This window comes from Vombatus ursinus, unplaced genomic scaffold, assembly GCF_900497805.2.
Source record: "Vombatus ursinus unplaced genomic scaffold, bare-nosed wombat genome assembly UNPS02010980.1, whole genome shotgun sequence".
Classification (NCBI taxonomy): Eukaryota; Metazoa; Chordata; class Mammalia; order Diprotodontia; family Vombatidae; genus Vombatus; species Vombatus ursinus.
This window is the reverse complement of record NW_020950758.1, coordinates 8016972-8031922: the sequence shown is the minus strand read 5'-3', so window position 1 is coordinate 8031922 and position 14951 is coordinate 8016972. Positions and strand designations below refer to the sequence as shown.

The 14951-nt window shown below is 51.4% G+C and overlaps 1 protein-coding gene across 1 annotated transcript in view; it reads left to right on the top strand.

Annotated features, from left to right (window-relative positions):
* MATN3 (matrilin 3) overlaps positions 1-8665 on the top strand; it is a 13932-nt gene extending 5267 nt beyond the window's left edge. The window contains exons 3-8 of the mRNA XM_027855611.1: positions 1897-2022; positions 2734-2859; positions 4304-4429; positions 5972-6097; positions 6415-6525; positions 8610-8665. Coding sequence (XP_027711412.1) covers positions 1897-2022; positions 2734-2859; positions 4304-4429; positions 5972-6097; positions 6415-6525; positions 8610-8665 — 671 coding nt within the window. The remainder of the gene's footprint in view (positions 1-1896; positions 2023-2733; positions 2860-4303; positions 4430-5971; positions 6098-6414; positions 6526-8609) is intronic.
* Positions 8666-14951: the final 6286 nt, after the last annotated feature.

The window sequence follows — 14951 nt, the reverse complement described above, 5'->3', positions numbered from 1 at the left end:
CACACTCACACACATAATCATACACTCACAATATGTACACCCACACACACAAATATACACATACACTCATACACATTCACATATACTCTATATACCACACATACACATACGCTACACAAATAATCACACATATACACATATGCTCACATACATACATTCATACACTTACCACATACTCATATACACACACTCACCAACACTCCCAAGGTACACACTCACTCACACACACACACACACATTCCTCCACACTCCTCCACACACAGGTGTCTCTGTGTGAGCAGCCACATTCACACGTACGTGTCAGAAAGTTTGTCTTACTTCCTTTCCTGTTTGCACATTTGGACATGTCCACCACTCCAAGCCAAGAGTTTCAAGTCAATGATTTTTCTGTGAAAAATCTTCTGGAAGCCATCCACGGAGCCTTAGAAATTCAGTTTCTGGTGGAACATGCCTAGCATTCAGAGCTGATCCAGAGCTGCTCTTGAGAGGTGGGGCAGGTGTCCCTGCATCCTTGGGCCTGGGCCAGTCGCAGAGATGAATAAATCACCAGGTTACCAAGGAGGCCAGAGCTAGACTCCAGAGCTAAAAAAGGCTAAAGTCATCTGCTCCAAATTCAAAGACCTTTTCATTCTGTTCAACTGAATCTAAAAGGCATTTTATCAAGTGCTTACTATGAATGAATGAATGAAGTATTGGGGATACTGATCCAAAAAGCAAAGACAGTCCCTACCCTCAGGTAGCTTACATTCTAATACAAAGAGACAACACATGGGGACTGGGGTTGGGGGGCTTTAGTTTAGAAAGTTACACAGATGTTGAGTGGGGCAGGCACTGTGCTAAGCTGTCAAGTCAACAAGCATTTAAGTGCCTACAATAACCTGATTTGCAAGGGGCTGTGTTGAGTGATGGGATACAAAAATAAGGGAAGGAAAAAACCAATCCCTACTCTCCCAGAGCTCAAGGTTTATCTAAAGGGAAGACAACATGCAAATAACTATGGAAACAAGATATTTTCCAAGTCAACAAGCATTTATTAAGCGCCTACTATGTACCAACCGCTGTATGACGTGCTAGGGATACCAGGAAAGGCATTTCCTCCCTAATTGACTTTTGGATGGTCAGAACTGGCCCAAATGGATGCTCTGCTCTTTCCCTCAGGCTTAGGAGTGCTGAACAGCTCCCCCTCCCCCACATATACATTGTCCCGTTCCACTATGTTGCCCCTCTCCCTCTGTTCCATTATGTCTTGGACCTGTGCCAGCAGTTTGGAGCTTTGCAGCTCTAATGCTACAGGGTTGTGGGCCCTGGGCAGGGATTGTTGGCCTGGCTCCAACACTGCTGGTGCTACAGAGTTGTCTGTCCAGGCATTTGCAGCTCAGAACTTTGCGGTATTGGTGCTGAACCCTGCCAAGCTTTTGCTCCTGAGGGGCTTTCACAGTCAGGACAAACTTCCACAGCCTGGAGCCAGGGTCTCCATGGTGCTACATAGAGGGAGGGAGGACCAGAATGGGGTGGTGTCTTTTGTTGCAAGCCTGTGCCATGTCCTTGGGGATGCCAATGCAACCTCTATGCTGATAGTGTGGGAGGTGGGAGAGCAGTGCTGAGGGAGCTCAGTGTAAGTGAGCCTCAGTTTGTGGTTTTTCTTTTTAAAAAAACCTTTTCAATTCTAGGTTTCCTAGGCCATAGAGATGCTGAAGTTGCTTTATCTTTGGAGTACAATTTCTGTTTTGGAGAGGTCTGAGAGGTCATGGGGATCAGAGAAAATGTCTAGTACACCATTTTGCTGCTCATATGATCTGAATGGCATCTCTTAAATTAAAAAAAAGAAACTTTTGACTGCTTGTTAGCTAGTTCATGCTAACTAACAGAAACTCTCCCCCAACTTCTCCTGGCTAGCTCTGGACCAGTGTGCCCTAGGCACCCATCAGTGTGAACACGTTTGTGTAAGCGATGGAGATGGTGCCCATCACTGTGAATGCAGCCAAGGATACACCTTGAACGAAGACAAGAAAACTTGCTCAGGTAAGATTTCGGTGTGACTGCCCATTAGCAGGAGAGAAAAGAGAGGCCACTGCTCCTGGCACATTTTCATGGATCCCAGTTGGCTACATCACAGCCAGGCCTGCCCCCAGCAGCACTGAGGGAATCCTGGGAAATGCTATTGGCTGAGGCTGGGAATAATCCAGCCCATCCCAGGTCTAGGACACAGAACATCAGTGAAGAGAGGGACCTTGAACAGACAATTGAGAACTGGGAGGGACCTTCAAACATAGAACAGAGGTTACAACTGGAAGGGGGGGACCAAGCACTTATTAAACACCTGCTGTGTGCCAGGTACTGGGCTAAGTACATTATAAATACCACTCTCAAACCTCACAACAAGCCTGGGAGGCAGGTGCTATTATGATCCATTTTGTAGTTGAGAACACTGGGGGAAACAGAAGTTAAGTGACTTGCCCAGGGTCACTCAACTAGTAAATGTTTAAGTCCAGATTTGAACTCAGGGCTTCCTGGCTCCAGGCTCTATCCACTGTGACACCTGGCTGCCTCTAAGCAGCAGATGGGCCTTAGACCTTAGCACCTAGAACGGCATATCCTGGAAGCACTTTGGAGATCATCCTGCCCACCCCTCTCTGAGATGGGAGGATGGGTAGGGTATTCTTCTGTTCACACTGTGCTGTGACCTTATTGGCTGCCTACTGATCTGTGTGCCTACATGGCATCTTTTGGCAGCTATTGATAAGTGTGCCCTAAACACCCATGGATGTGAGCACATTTGTGTGAGTGACCGGGCGGGTGTCTACCACTGTGAGTGCTATGAAGGTTACATCCTGAATGAAGATAAGAAAACCTGTTCAGGTAAGGGTCAGGGTGGCAGCCTGGCACCTGCTCAAACTCCATAAGGTGCCTGGGGGGATGGCTCTGGGGGGATGGCTCTGGGGAAGCTTTGGCCATCTCTCTTCACCCTCAGGTTGGGTTTCTCCCCCATGTATTTAAACAATGAGTAAAATGACCTCATGCTGGCAGGGGGCATGGAGATGCCTGTGTTGTCTCTGGGGTCAGGCCTGGCCTCTGTGCGTGTAAACATTCTCCTGAGTTCACTTACCTGTGATTGTCTTGGCCCTTCTCCAGGGCCAGTGTGGAAGGGGCCCTGGCAGGTATAGAGTAGGACACCTCAGCTGGGCCTCCACTCTGCCCTGACCACCTGAGTGGCCACGTATCCTCTCAGGGCCTCATCAATGATGGTGTAGCATAGTTGCCTACCTCCCTCACAGGGTTATGGGGAGGGAAGTACGTCATGACGAGGACAGCTGTCTTACACATGTGTGAGTGAGAGCTGTCCCTTGATAGTGTCTAGACTACAAGAGGAAACAGTCCCAGAGGACATGGTAGCCAGGCTTGGAGACTCGTGGAGAAGGTTCCCAGAGACCTTCCCCAGAGGTTGTAGCCCCCCGCCTCAGTGACACTCCAGCTCAAGGTCGGGGTGTCTGCTTTTATTTGTCTGCTTACTGCTACACCTTTCAGCTGGGCTTTCCCAGCCTCACAGCCATCTGGCCTGCCCACCTTGGGGCAGGGAAGATTTCCAAACATTCCAGCACATCTGGGCGAGAGAGTTGGGGTCAGGATCCAGCTTCCTCAGGAAGGCTGGGGATGTGTCCATGAGGACAGGTCTCCCAACTGCACCTCACCGTCCTCCTGAAAATCCTCTTTGCTGGTGTTTCTGTGGGGCCTCTGAAGCTGCAAAGCCACAATGTCATTGGGGCCTCAGCACAGCCATGTTGAGGTGGACAGTGCAGAAGCCAGTGGCCCATTTTGTAGGGAGGACACTGAGGCTCCTAGAGATGAAGGGACTTGCTCAGGGTCACGCAGTTAGACCATGTCAGGTGGGATTTGAGCCCAGGTCTTCCTGACTCCAACCCCGGCATGCTATTTGATAGACCATGCTGGGTCTTGGGCTGCTTAGGTGGAGGGTCCTTGGCAGCCAGTGTCAGAGGTCTTGTGACTAGGAGAATAATCAGCATGGACAAAGCATCAGGTCCTTGGGGGAGAAAGCGCCAGGCTTTGAATGTTGCCCTGAATGTCTGGAAAGGGCCCTGGGAAAAGCAGCCCCAGTGGGCTGTGCTTAGGGGGCTTTTCCCTGCCTGTCTGTGCCCAGAGCCAATGGTCCTAGTGGCCTGCTTGGACCCCAGTGGCCTTCTTCCTTTACCCAGGCCCAGGGCAGGGTCTTCCATCTGGGCTGTAACCTGCGCAGTTCAGCTTTGTTCTTGTTTCTCTTCCCTACCCTGGCCCCTCCATTTGGCAGCTCAGGACAAGTGTGCCCTCGGTACACATGAGTGTGAGCACATCTGTGTGAGTGACAGGGCTGGAGCCCACCACTGTGAGTGCTATGAAGGTTACGTCTTGAATCAGGATAAGAAGACGTGTTCTGGTAAGAACCCCTTGGCGACTTCCGTCCCTGAGCTTTTCACTGAGGGTCCCTCAGTTGGGCTGAAGCAGCTTTGTTAAGCACCTACTGTGTGCCAGGTGCTGGGCTAAGCACTCGGGATACAGAATGAAAGGCTGGTGAGGGCCCACAGGCTCAGCCTACACCATAGAGCAGCTCAGGACGGGCTTGACTCTGGGCTCCAGGAGAACCCCTCAGTGGGGACAGCGGTGGATGCCCGGAGCTCCAGGAGAACCCTGCAGTGGGGACTTAGGCACAGCAGCTGGAGAAGCATTCCATAGGAGATGGGCCAGAGCGTCCACCTCTGGCAGAATTCTTCAGGGGTTTAGAAAGTTGAGGGAGACTTAGCTCAAGAGCCTTCCCGGGATGGTGGGGCTCCCCTGTGGGCAGAGTTGCTGGTAGACCGGCCTGGGAAGCACAGCGGGGCAGCCCCTTAGGCTTGGATGGATGTCATCACCTCTCCCTTGTTACCGACTCAGAGAATAGTGGGACCTCAGTCATCATGGCGTCCACCTTCTCATTTACAGCAAATACTCTGCGGCCCAGAGTAGAGAAGGAACACAGTCAGGGGCTAGGACCAGAATGCAGGCCTCCGCTCTTACTCTCCTCTGTTCCACAGCTTTTGCATTCTCTCTTTTCCTGAGGGGGCAGCAGAATGGCCAGAGATCACTTCTCAATTCTCCTCTGGTCCTAACATTCCTCATTTGCCAATTGCTCTACTGAAGCTGTGATCATGTGGGTGGGTATGGGCATTTCCTCCACTGGTGCTGATTGCAGCCCACTCCTCTGTGCCACCCTTGGCCTCCCCAAAGGCCTCCTCAGAGAATCTGCCTCAAGTCTGGGAGGCCTTTCTGTGGCTCCTAAAGTTACTTGGGACCAGAGTAGCCCTCGAGCAATCTTTCTGTATCTCTCACTCACCACATGACCACATCCACTTTTTTTTCTGGAAAAAGAAGAAAGAAAAAAATGAAAGCCAGGACTGTTGGACACCCATTTATTGAGCAAGTACCATGTGCCCAGACTGTGCTTGGCAAAGGCACCAAAGAGGGGAAAAGCTGGTCTCTGTGCTCCAAAGTTCAGCCTGGAGCTAGGGAGGTGACAGGAGAAGAGAAAGAGCATTGGCCTTGGGGGCCAGTCACCCCAGGTGTGAGTCCTGGCTCTGGGACTTGTTGGGGGTATGATTTGGGTCAAGTGCCTTTATTTCTCCCGGCCTCTGTTTCTGAACCTGTAAAATGGGGGAGCTGAACTGGACGACTGACTTCTAAGGTTGAGTGTGTGTGTGTGTGTGTGTGAGTGTGTGTATATGAGTGTGAGTGTGTATGAGTGTGTGAGAGTGTGTATGAGTGCATGAGTGTGTGTGAGTGTGTATGAGTGTGTGTGTGTGTGTCCTGCAGCTGCTCAGGGGAAGGCCCATCTTTACACTAGAAACTCACCAGACTGACATTCTGTTGCTGTGTGGTTTTTCCTTTGTGTTTTATCTGCACGTGTTTCCCTCCCTCTCCTGCACCCCCATGCTTCCCCCGGCAGCTCAGAATCAGTGTGCTCTGGGCACCCACCGCTGTCAGCACCTCTGCGTGAGTGATGGGCCTGGGGCTTACCACTGTGAGTGCCGCCCAGGGTACAACTTGAACGAAGACGGGAGATCGTGTGCAGGTGAGGCCTGGAGCTGGGGGGAGCAGGAAGGCCCAGCAAGGAGCAGTCCTTCCTTTTCTTTTTTTTTTTTTTTTTAGGCAATTGGGGTTAAGTGACTTGCTCAGGGTCACAAGGCTAGTAAGTGTCAAGTGTTTGGTCTGAGGCCGGATTTGAACTCAGGTCCTCCTGAATCCAGGGCCAGTGCTCTATCTACTGTGCCACCTAGCTGCCCCTTGTCAATAGATTTTTAAAGCCCCTTCCTAAAAATGAGACCACAGGCTCCCAGGTTTCCCAAGTCCTGATTGTTCTAAGGCTGCGCTCAATGTCCTTGTCTGCAGCCATTGAAGAAGCCCAGAGACTCATCTCGACTGAAGACGTCTGTGGCTGTGAAGCCACACTGGCCTTCCAGGAGAAGGTCACCTCCCACCTCCAGAGACTTTCAGCCAAGCATATCCTTTTCATCACCTTCTTGATCATTCCCGCGTGCCTTCCATGGGGATTCACATGCTGCCGTCGAGCCAGCCACTCAATTGGTCAATCAGTCAATTGTCTGATTAACAAGCATTTATTAAGCACCTACTCCGTGCCAGGCACTGTGGGAGGTGCACGCCTATTCTGTGCCAAGCACTGTGCTGGGTGCTAGAAATAGAAGGACAAAAGTGATTTTACTTTTCCCTCCCCTCCAGGAGCTAGCTGGGGGAAGGGCAAGTGTTCAGATATGACCGACAGAGATGAAAAGGTCATTTGGTGGTGACAGAGGAGGAGGAGGAAAGGCCAGACACTGGAGGATCCAGAAAGGTTCGTATAGAAGCTGGCACTAAGTCTTGAAGGAAACTTGGTCCTCTACGAGGCAGGGGAGGCAGGAGGACGGGCCAGGAATGGAGGAATGGAAGTTCCCTGAGGGCAGGACCTGTTTGTCTTTTTTGTCTAGTATAGCGCCTGCTTGCTGGCTGCCTGATTGCAGGCAGGATGCAGCGCCGGCAGATGGGAGATGGCACATAGTGAATGGGGAGCTAGCAGAAGGCTAGTCTGGCTGGCCCCTAGCGAGTGGGAAGGGAAGTGACGTGCCATCAGGCTGGACGGGCAGGAGGCTGGTGCCAGGCTGTGAAGGCCAAACAAAGGAGTTTCATTTATTCATTTGATCAGCATTTCCTGGGACCTCTTTGTGTTCTGGATACCATGGACACACAATGACAAACACACATAAGACAGCCCCTGCCCTGGAGGAGTTTGCATCCTTTGGGAGTTAAACAGTCTGCACCCCAAAGTCATGTTCCAGAGGGAGGGCACTTGTGGCTGGGGAGGGGCATGGGGACAGGCTAACTGCTGGAGGGAGCCACGGACCCTCCAAGGAGAGGGAGGAGAGAGTTTTCTGTTCCTTGTAGAGATTCCATAGGGCCACCACTAGTGTGCTCCAAAGTTCTTAGCACAGAGGGTGGTGACACAGATTGAGTGGGTTTCTCCTGACTGCTGGCCTTCTGGCAGCCCAGCTCATTTCATATTCCTGTGCAGGTGATGCATGAATACTAGTCTCCGAGGAAGTCTACAGCACCTTGAGCACTTACCTTACCAAGGCCCCCAGTGTGGGGCAATAGACCCCAGTGGGGCTGGGTTTGGAGTCAGAAGAGTTGGTTGGCCCCTGGGTCTGCCTGTCACTGGGCAAATCATGTCTGCTCTCTGGCCCTCAGTTTTCACATCTGTAACATGAGAGTATTGGATCATTATGGCCTCTGAAGTACCTTCTAGGTACCAATGGTCCTCTGCTCCTAGGAATGCTTACCTCCCAGGAGAATGGGTTCTCTTTCCATTCATTTGTGGTTCTTGTTCAGGAGGAAGCTCTCAGTTACTCAGTAGGGATTGCATGCCCAGCCATGGCACTGATGGCACTTGGCACCTCTAGTCACAGTGTGTCCAGAAAGCCCACTCCAAGTTTGTTTCTGAGCACCACAGACGTTTCCCCAAACACCCAGCTTAGCCCTTGCTCCACAGCCCACCCTTAGGAGAAACCCAAGATTTTGAGCACTGCAAGTATCCTGACACAAGGGACGGGATGACGGTGCTGTAGATTTTATTGTCTTTTTTTTTTTCTTTTTCCACTCTAGCCTCAGGAGAGTTTAATAGAAAGTCGAGATGAGAGATGAACATGGAATCTGAGGCTTCCTGAAGGACAAAAAGTCCCTCTGGTTTCATAATCTCGATTATCTCTCAAGACCCGTGGGGTCCGGCTTTCTCCTTCTGGAAGGCTGTGCTAGGCATCTCCTCCTCCAGCTAGAGGGAGTTTGGCTTTGACATCAGGGCATGTGTCCGAGCCGGGCGGGCTGGCCATGCAGAGGTGACAGCCTGTACCCCCGTTTCCCTGCATTCCTCTACTGAAAGGCGCTCTTCAAGTGTCAGGTCGTAAAAATAACAGTGGCTTTCCAGTGTGGTTTGTCAAGGCAGACTTGGGTTACCAAACGATGGGGAAAATGTGATAATAAATTCAACTTTTCCAAAGCTCTTGCCATAAATGATGTTAACCTTAACAAGGAGTCACTTGACGACATCTTGGAGAAGTTACAAGTCAATGATTTGAGACAGGTCCGCCGTTAGAGCTGCCATCCTTGCCCCATCAGGAGTCCGACAGCGTGCCCACAGGGCGGATGGGGCCCTGGTCACCATCATGCCAGCCGCTGCTTTCCCAGCCACCAAAAACATCACTGAGTAAAGAGCAAGAGGAATTTCCAGAGACTAATATTTTTTTTTCCCTTCAAGCAAAAAGCAGCCCATGGAGAATAACTGGGAGCTTACTGTCTAACACCTCTGCTTTTAGAACGGCAAGGTGCCCACATGCTTCCCAATTTCACCCAAGCTGGGGGCAAGCTCCCTTCCCATTCCTCGAGAATTAGGTCGCTGAGTCCTTCAAAAGAAACAAATGTTTCCCTCTCCCAGAACTGCATCTCTCTATCAGAACGGTGAAAAGGCTGCAAAAAAGTGCAATGAGATGGTTCCCTCTACAGATTCCAGCGATTAATTGAGACATTCAGTTCTGGAATGACTACATGCTTATACCATAAGATAAAAAAGACAGTGGCCACATTAACATGGGAAACTTTTCATCCCTTTTGATAGTATGTATCCTATTCACTTATCTTATTAAAGTGTTTCTTTTTTAAGTCTGTGTCTACATTTGAATGGCAACTTTATCCAGATAAATTAGGGCACTGCTGAGCTCACAATTTGGGCTTTCGCTTTGTCTGTTACTGTAATAATCTGGGGTTGTACTCAGTCTGGCGATAAACACACAGATGATTCTCCTTGTGCACCAAGGTCACTCTCGTGGTCTGTGAGGCCCCCTACCTGTACCACAAGGTTCCCCAAGGCCTGTTCAGCTGTGATGTGGGGCTCTCCAACCTTGGATCAAAAAAAATCTAATCATAAACTCCTTGGATAGAAATTTTAGATATTAGCATAACATTGAAGCTCTGTTTCAAACATTTTTGTAATTTAATAACCAAACATGATTTTAAAAAGAAATCTCTTATGCTAGGATTTTATTAATATAAGTTGGCTTGAATGTATTTTTACGACCACGTCTTTTGCATATGGAATACTGTAAACTATTCCGGATCATTTTTAGTCATGTTGTATGAGTTGGTCTGTGCTATATTTAAAGTTGGATTCTCACCTAAGCTTATATGACCTCTAAAAGAATAAACATATTACTCACCTGAGACACGGATGTCATTTCTGCTTTCTCACGATGCCTAGTACTGCCATTAAAAGGCTAGTGGATTGAGGATTCTCAGAGAACCAGGCTGGATTCTCTGTATAAAGTCATTAGGTGTGGGGGCAGGGCAGGGGCATCCTGCCCTCTCCATGGCGCCTCCCACCCCACCTGGCTCTAGGCCAAAGCAGACCAAGTCCAGTCCTGGAGGAGCCTGACCCTAAAGAGAGGGGAACCAGGCTCTCCTCAAACTCTCTGGATCATTATGCTTCAACCTGAGCCCAGTGGATATTCCATGGCTCTTTTTTCCTCTACCACACAATGGACACATACATGTGCGCTGGAAAATACTTACAATGTGATGCAGCAAGTCATAACTCCTGTGATACTCCAAGCAATCAATCAACATTTATTAAGCACCTACTATGTGCCAGGCTCTGTGCTAAGTGCTGGGAATCCAAAAAAAAAAAAAAAAAGGCAAGAGACAGTCCTTGTCCTCAAGGAGCTTACAGTCTAATGAGAGAGACCACATGTAAACAAATAAGTACACACAAGCTACGCGGAGAAGAAATAGGACATCATGAACAGAGGGAAGGCACTGGAATGAAGAAGGGCTGGGGAAGGCTTCCTGGAGGAGGTGGGATTTTACCTGGGACTTAACCAAAGCCAAGGAAGTCAGGAAGTAGAGTTGAGGAGGGTGAGCATTCCAGATCTTGTTCATGGGACAGCCAGGAGGCTGGTGTCACAGGATTGAAGAGGACATGTTGGGAAGTGAGGTGTAAGGAGACTGGAGAGGGAGGAGGGGGCAGGTTAGAAAGGGCCTTGAATGCCAAACACAGCATTTTGTATTTGCTTCCTGGGGCCAACAGGGAGCCTCTGGAGTTTATTGATTAGGAAGAGACATGGTCAAACCTGTGCTTTAGGAAAGTCACTCTAGTGGCTGAGTGGAGGATGGACTGGGGTGGGGAGAGACCAGAGGCATCAGATGACCCCCCCCCCCCCAGCAGCTACTGCACCAGACCACCAGTAATGTGATGAGGGTCTGCATCAGGGGCAGGGGCAGAGGCCAGGAGGGGGAGGAGGGGAAATTAGCAGGCCTTGGCAGCAGCTTGGTTATGGGGGGCACCCAGGATGACTCCTGGGTTGGGAGCTGGGGGGCCAGGGGGACAATGGTGCCCTCTTGGTTGGTTATTGTCCTTGGCTCTCGAGGAGGACCTAAATGGCATCATCAGGGTATACTGTGTCCGACCCTGGCTGATCAGCCCAATGTGAGCTGAGAAGGCTCGACCCCGGGTCAGCACAAATAGTGCACGTGCGGCTCTGCAGTGTAGAAGTCTCTAAAGTGGCGCATCTCCCATTTCGTTTGAGCTATTGCCATTCTGCTTTGCTCACAGAACACAGCACCTTCTCTGATGAGGGCACGTCACACTGGGTGGTCCTGTGCCAGCTTTTCTCCTGTGTCAATTCAAAGTCCTTCAGATAGACTTGGAGAGTGTCCTTGTATCACTTCTTCTGACCTCCACGTGAGAGCCTTCCTTGCACGAGTTCTCTGTAAAATAGTCTTTTAGGCAAACTAGGCATTTGGCATTTGAACATCATGGCCAGCCCATCAGAACTGTGCTCTCTGAAGCAGAGTCTGAATGCTTGGCAGTGTCGTTTGAGAAGGCACTCAGTGTCTGCTACCTTACCCTGCCAGGTGATCTTCAGAATCTTCCTAAGACAGTTCAAAGGGAAGTGGTTCAGTTTCCTGGCCTGGCACTGGGAGGCTGTCCAGATTTCACAGTGAGGTCAGCACAAGGGCTCCATAGATCTTCAGTTTGGTAGTCAGTTTAATACCTCTTCTCTCCCACACTTTCCTATGGAGCCTCCCAAACACTGAGCTAGCTCTGGCAATGCGTGCCTTAACCTCATTATCAACGTGGACATCCCTGGAAAGTACACTGCCCAGGCAAGTGACCTTACCCACAGCATTCAAACTTCTCCATTGTCTGTGACCTATGGTTCCACTTATGTCTGAGAGTTGTGGTGCTGGCTGGTGGAGCACCTGTGTTTTCTTGTGGACAATTGTCAGGCCAAAATTAGCACAAGCAGCAGAGAACCCATCGACGCTTTTTTGCCTCTCAGCTTCGGAGGCTGCATTGTGCACATACCAGTAATAAGAAAGGTAAGAGAGGACTAAGGTTGAGGAGAAAGATTATGAGCTCAGTTTTGGTTGAGTTTAAGACATCTGCTGGCCGTCCAGTTGGAGATGTCTGAAAGGCTCTTGGAGATGCAAGACTGGAGGTCAGCAGAGAGTCTAGGACAGGATTTGTGAATCAGCAGCGTTTCTGTTGTGTTGTTCAGTTGTTTTCAGGCATGTCCAACTCTTTGTGACCCTTTTGGGTTTTTCTTGGCAAAGATACTGGAGGGGTTTGCATTTCCTTCTCCAGCTCATTTTATAGAGGAGGAAACTGAGGCACACAGGGTTAAATGACTTGCCCAGGGTCACATAGCTAGTCAGTGTCTGGGTTTGAACTCAAGAAGATGAGTCTTCCTGACTTTAGACCCAGCATTCTAGCCACTGCACCCCCCAGCTGCCCCGTAGAGATGGTAATTAAATCCATAGGAGTTGATGAGATCACCAAGTGAAATAGTATAGAGGGGAAAAAGACAGGGCCCAGGACAGAACTCTAAGGGAAACCTGTGGTTAAAGGGTGTGGTCATGATGAGGATCCAGCAAAGGAGAAAGAGGAGTGGTCAGAGAGGCAGGAGAACCAGAAAGGAGAGATGGAGCCCTGAAAACCTTGAGAGAAGATAGTATCCAGGAGGAGAGAGTGACCAAGGCGTCCAAGGCTGTAGACAGGCCAAGGAACATGAGGCCTGAGAGAAGTCCATCAGATTGGGCAGCTGAGATCATCAGTCACTGTGGGGCAGACAGTTTCAGGGGAATGATAAGATTGGAAGCAGAAAGTGGAGGCATTGCCTTTTGGGAGAATTTAGGGCAGAAGGACCATAGGATCATATAGACCCATTGTCAGCGGGGATGGAGGGGTCTAGGGAGGGTCTTTGAGGATGGGGGAGAGTTGGGAATGTCTGCAGGCAGGAGAGAAGGAGCGAGTGGAGAGGGAGAGATTGAAAATAAGTGAGAGCGGGGGATGACGGCGGTGGGGGGTGCAGCCTGCTGGAGAGACAGGATGGAATGGAATCACTTGTGAGGGTGGAGGGGTCAAACTTGGTCAGGAGTAAGGCTACCTCATATTGTGAGACAGGGGTGAAGGGGGAGAGAGGGGCAGAAGGCACCTGAGAGACAGGAGATGAGAAGGAAGCCAGAAGAGGGCATTCATGAAGGATGGCCTCCATTTTTTCCTGTAAAATGTGAGGGTTAGTGTTCTCAGCTGAGAGAGTAAGGGTGGGAAGAGCCACAGGAGACTCGAGGGATGAGAAGGTCTGCAAGAGCCTCTGCGGAGGGTGCTGGGCAGAGAAGGATTGCCTGACAGCGGGGAGGGCCCAGTGGAGATTTCATAACATACATGGATAGTCACAACGGTGGCATGATATTTTCCACTTCTGCTCAGCAGCACGAGCGTAGGAGCAATAGTGGTGAATGGGAGCTACTGAAGACTGAGGCTTGGCTGGGTGTAATTGGCACTATAATACGGGGGCCAGGGATTCAAGACAGGAGGGCAGTGTAGAGTTGAACTGGTTCACCAAGGGGTCAAGATGGGGAGGCGAGGAGAGAGCACAGGGGAGATGAGAGCCGACGGTCACGGGAATGGAGGTCCCAACGCCGGTGAAGAATGGGATGAGGGTGAGGCCGAAAGCCAATGGATCGGGGTCAAAGAAGGGGATGTCACGCCCCAGCCCTTCCCATTCCTGGTTTTGACCCCATCGCTCAGTGGAAACTCTCTCCACTCTACCAGGGAGCGCATCATTGCCCGCTCTGCCGGTCTTCTCTCAGCCCTCATCCTCCCGAGCTCTCTGCCTCCTCGGACACTCCTGGCCGCTGCTGTCTATCCTCTCTCCTGGTTCTCCTACTGGCTTGGTCCTTTGAAGACGCCCCCGAAGGACTGGCATCTCTGCTCTGCTCCCCGACGCCCGTGTTCCCCAAGGCTCTGTATTGGGACCTCTTCTGTCCTCTCTCCTCGTGGGCTCTTGGAGCTTTCATCAATCCCCATGGGTTTAACTACCTCCCAGCTCGACGTATCCGACCCCGTTCTCTCTGCTTTATTCTCTCTGGTTTATTGGGCATCGGACCCGACGTCCCAGGACATCTGAAGTTCATCCCGTCCAGAATAGGGGTCGCTATCTCTCGCCCCGAAATGGATGCCTCTTCGGAACCTCCCTCTTTGTAGAGGGCCTCGCCATCCTGGTACGCAGCGCACCAACCCGCGTTTGCAAGCTTCGTCCCCAGCCGTCTGCTCGGGCGCGCCATCTCCCAGTCTCTCCTGTCGTGGGAGCTCCTGGAGCCCAGGGACTTGTATCTCCAGCACTCGGCACACAGTAGGTGCTTAATAGATGTTTCTCTTCCCTCCCCTCGCCCCCGTAACTCTGACCCTGCTGCCACCCTGGTGCTGACCCTCATCCTCTCTCATGGATCATGGCAATAGCCGGATTGGGGGAGGAGGGTGTGTTTCCAGGCTCTCCCCACTCTGGTCCATCCCCTGGAGGCTCAGCTGTCAAGGTGGGGTTCTAAAGCAGAGGTCCGGCCGTGGCCCTGTCCTCAAGAAGCTCCATGGCTCCCTATGCCCTCTGGGATCAAAGATGAAATCCTCTGCGGGGCATCTGCAGCCTTTCCAACCCGGCTCTAGCGCTCCCTCGGTCCTACACCTCCCCGGTCCAGGCAAAGCGGCCCGCTGCTCTCCGTTTTCCAGCCACTCCATCATCTCCCGCCTCCACTCCTTTGTCCTGGTTGCTGCCGTCCTCGCCTCCGCCTCCGCTCTAGTCCCTGTTCTGGCTGAAATCTCCCCGCCCCAGTCCCGGCCCCGCCCACTAGCCCGCCCCTGCTCCTCGCGATCGCCCCGCCCTCTCCCCCCGCCCCCCGCCTGCGCTCCGCTTTCCTGCGCCTGCGCCGCCACGCCCACGCAGCTCTACGTAAGCACGCGCACGCTCTGTCGGGCGGGTGACGACGCGCGCGTGCACAGGGGCGGGGCCGGCGACGGCGGTTGCCAGGGCGACGGCGGCTCCGGATCGGCG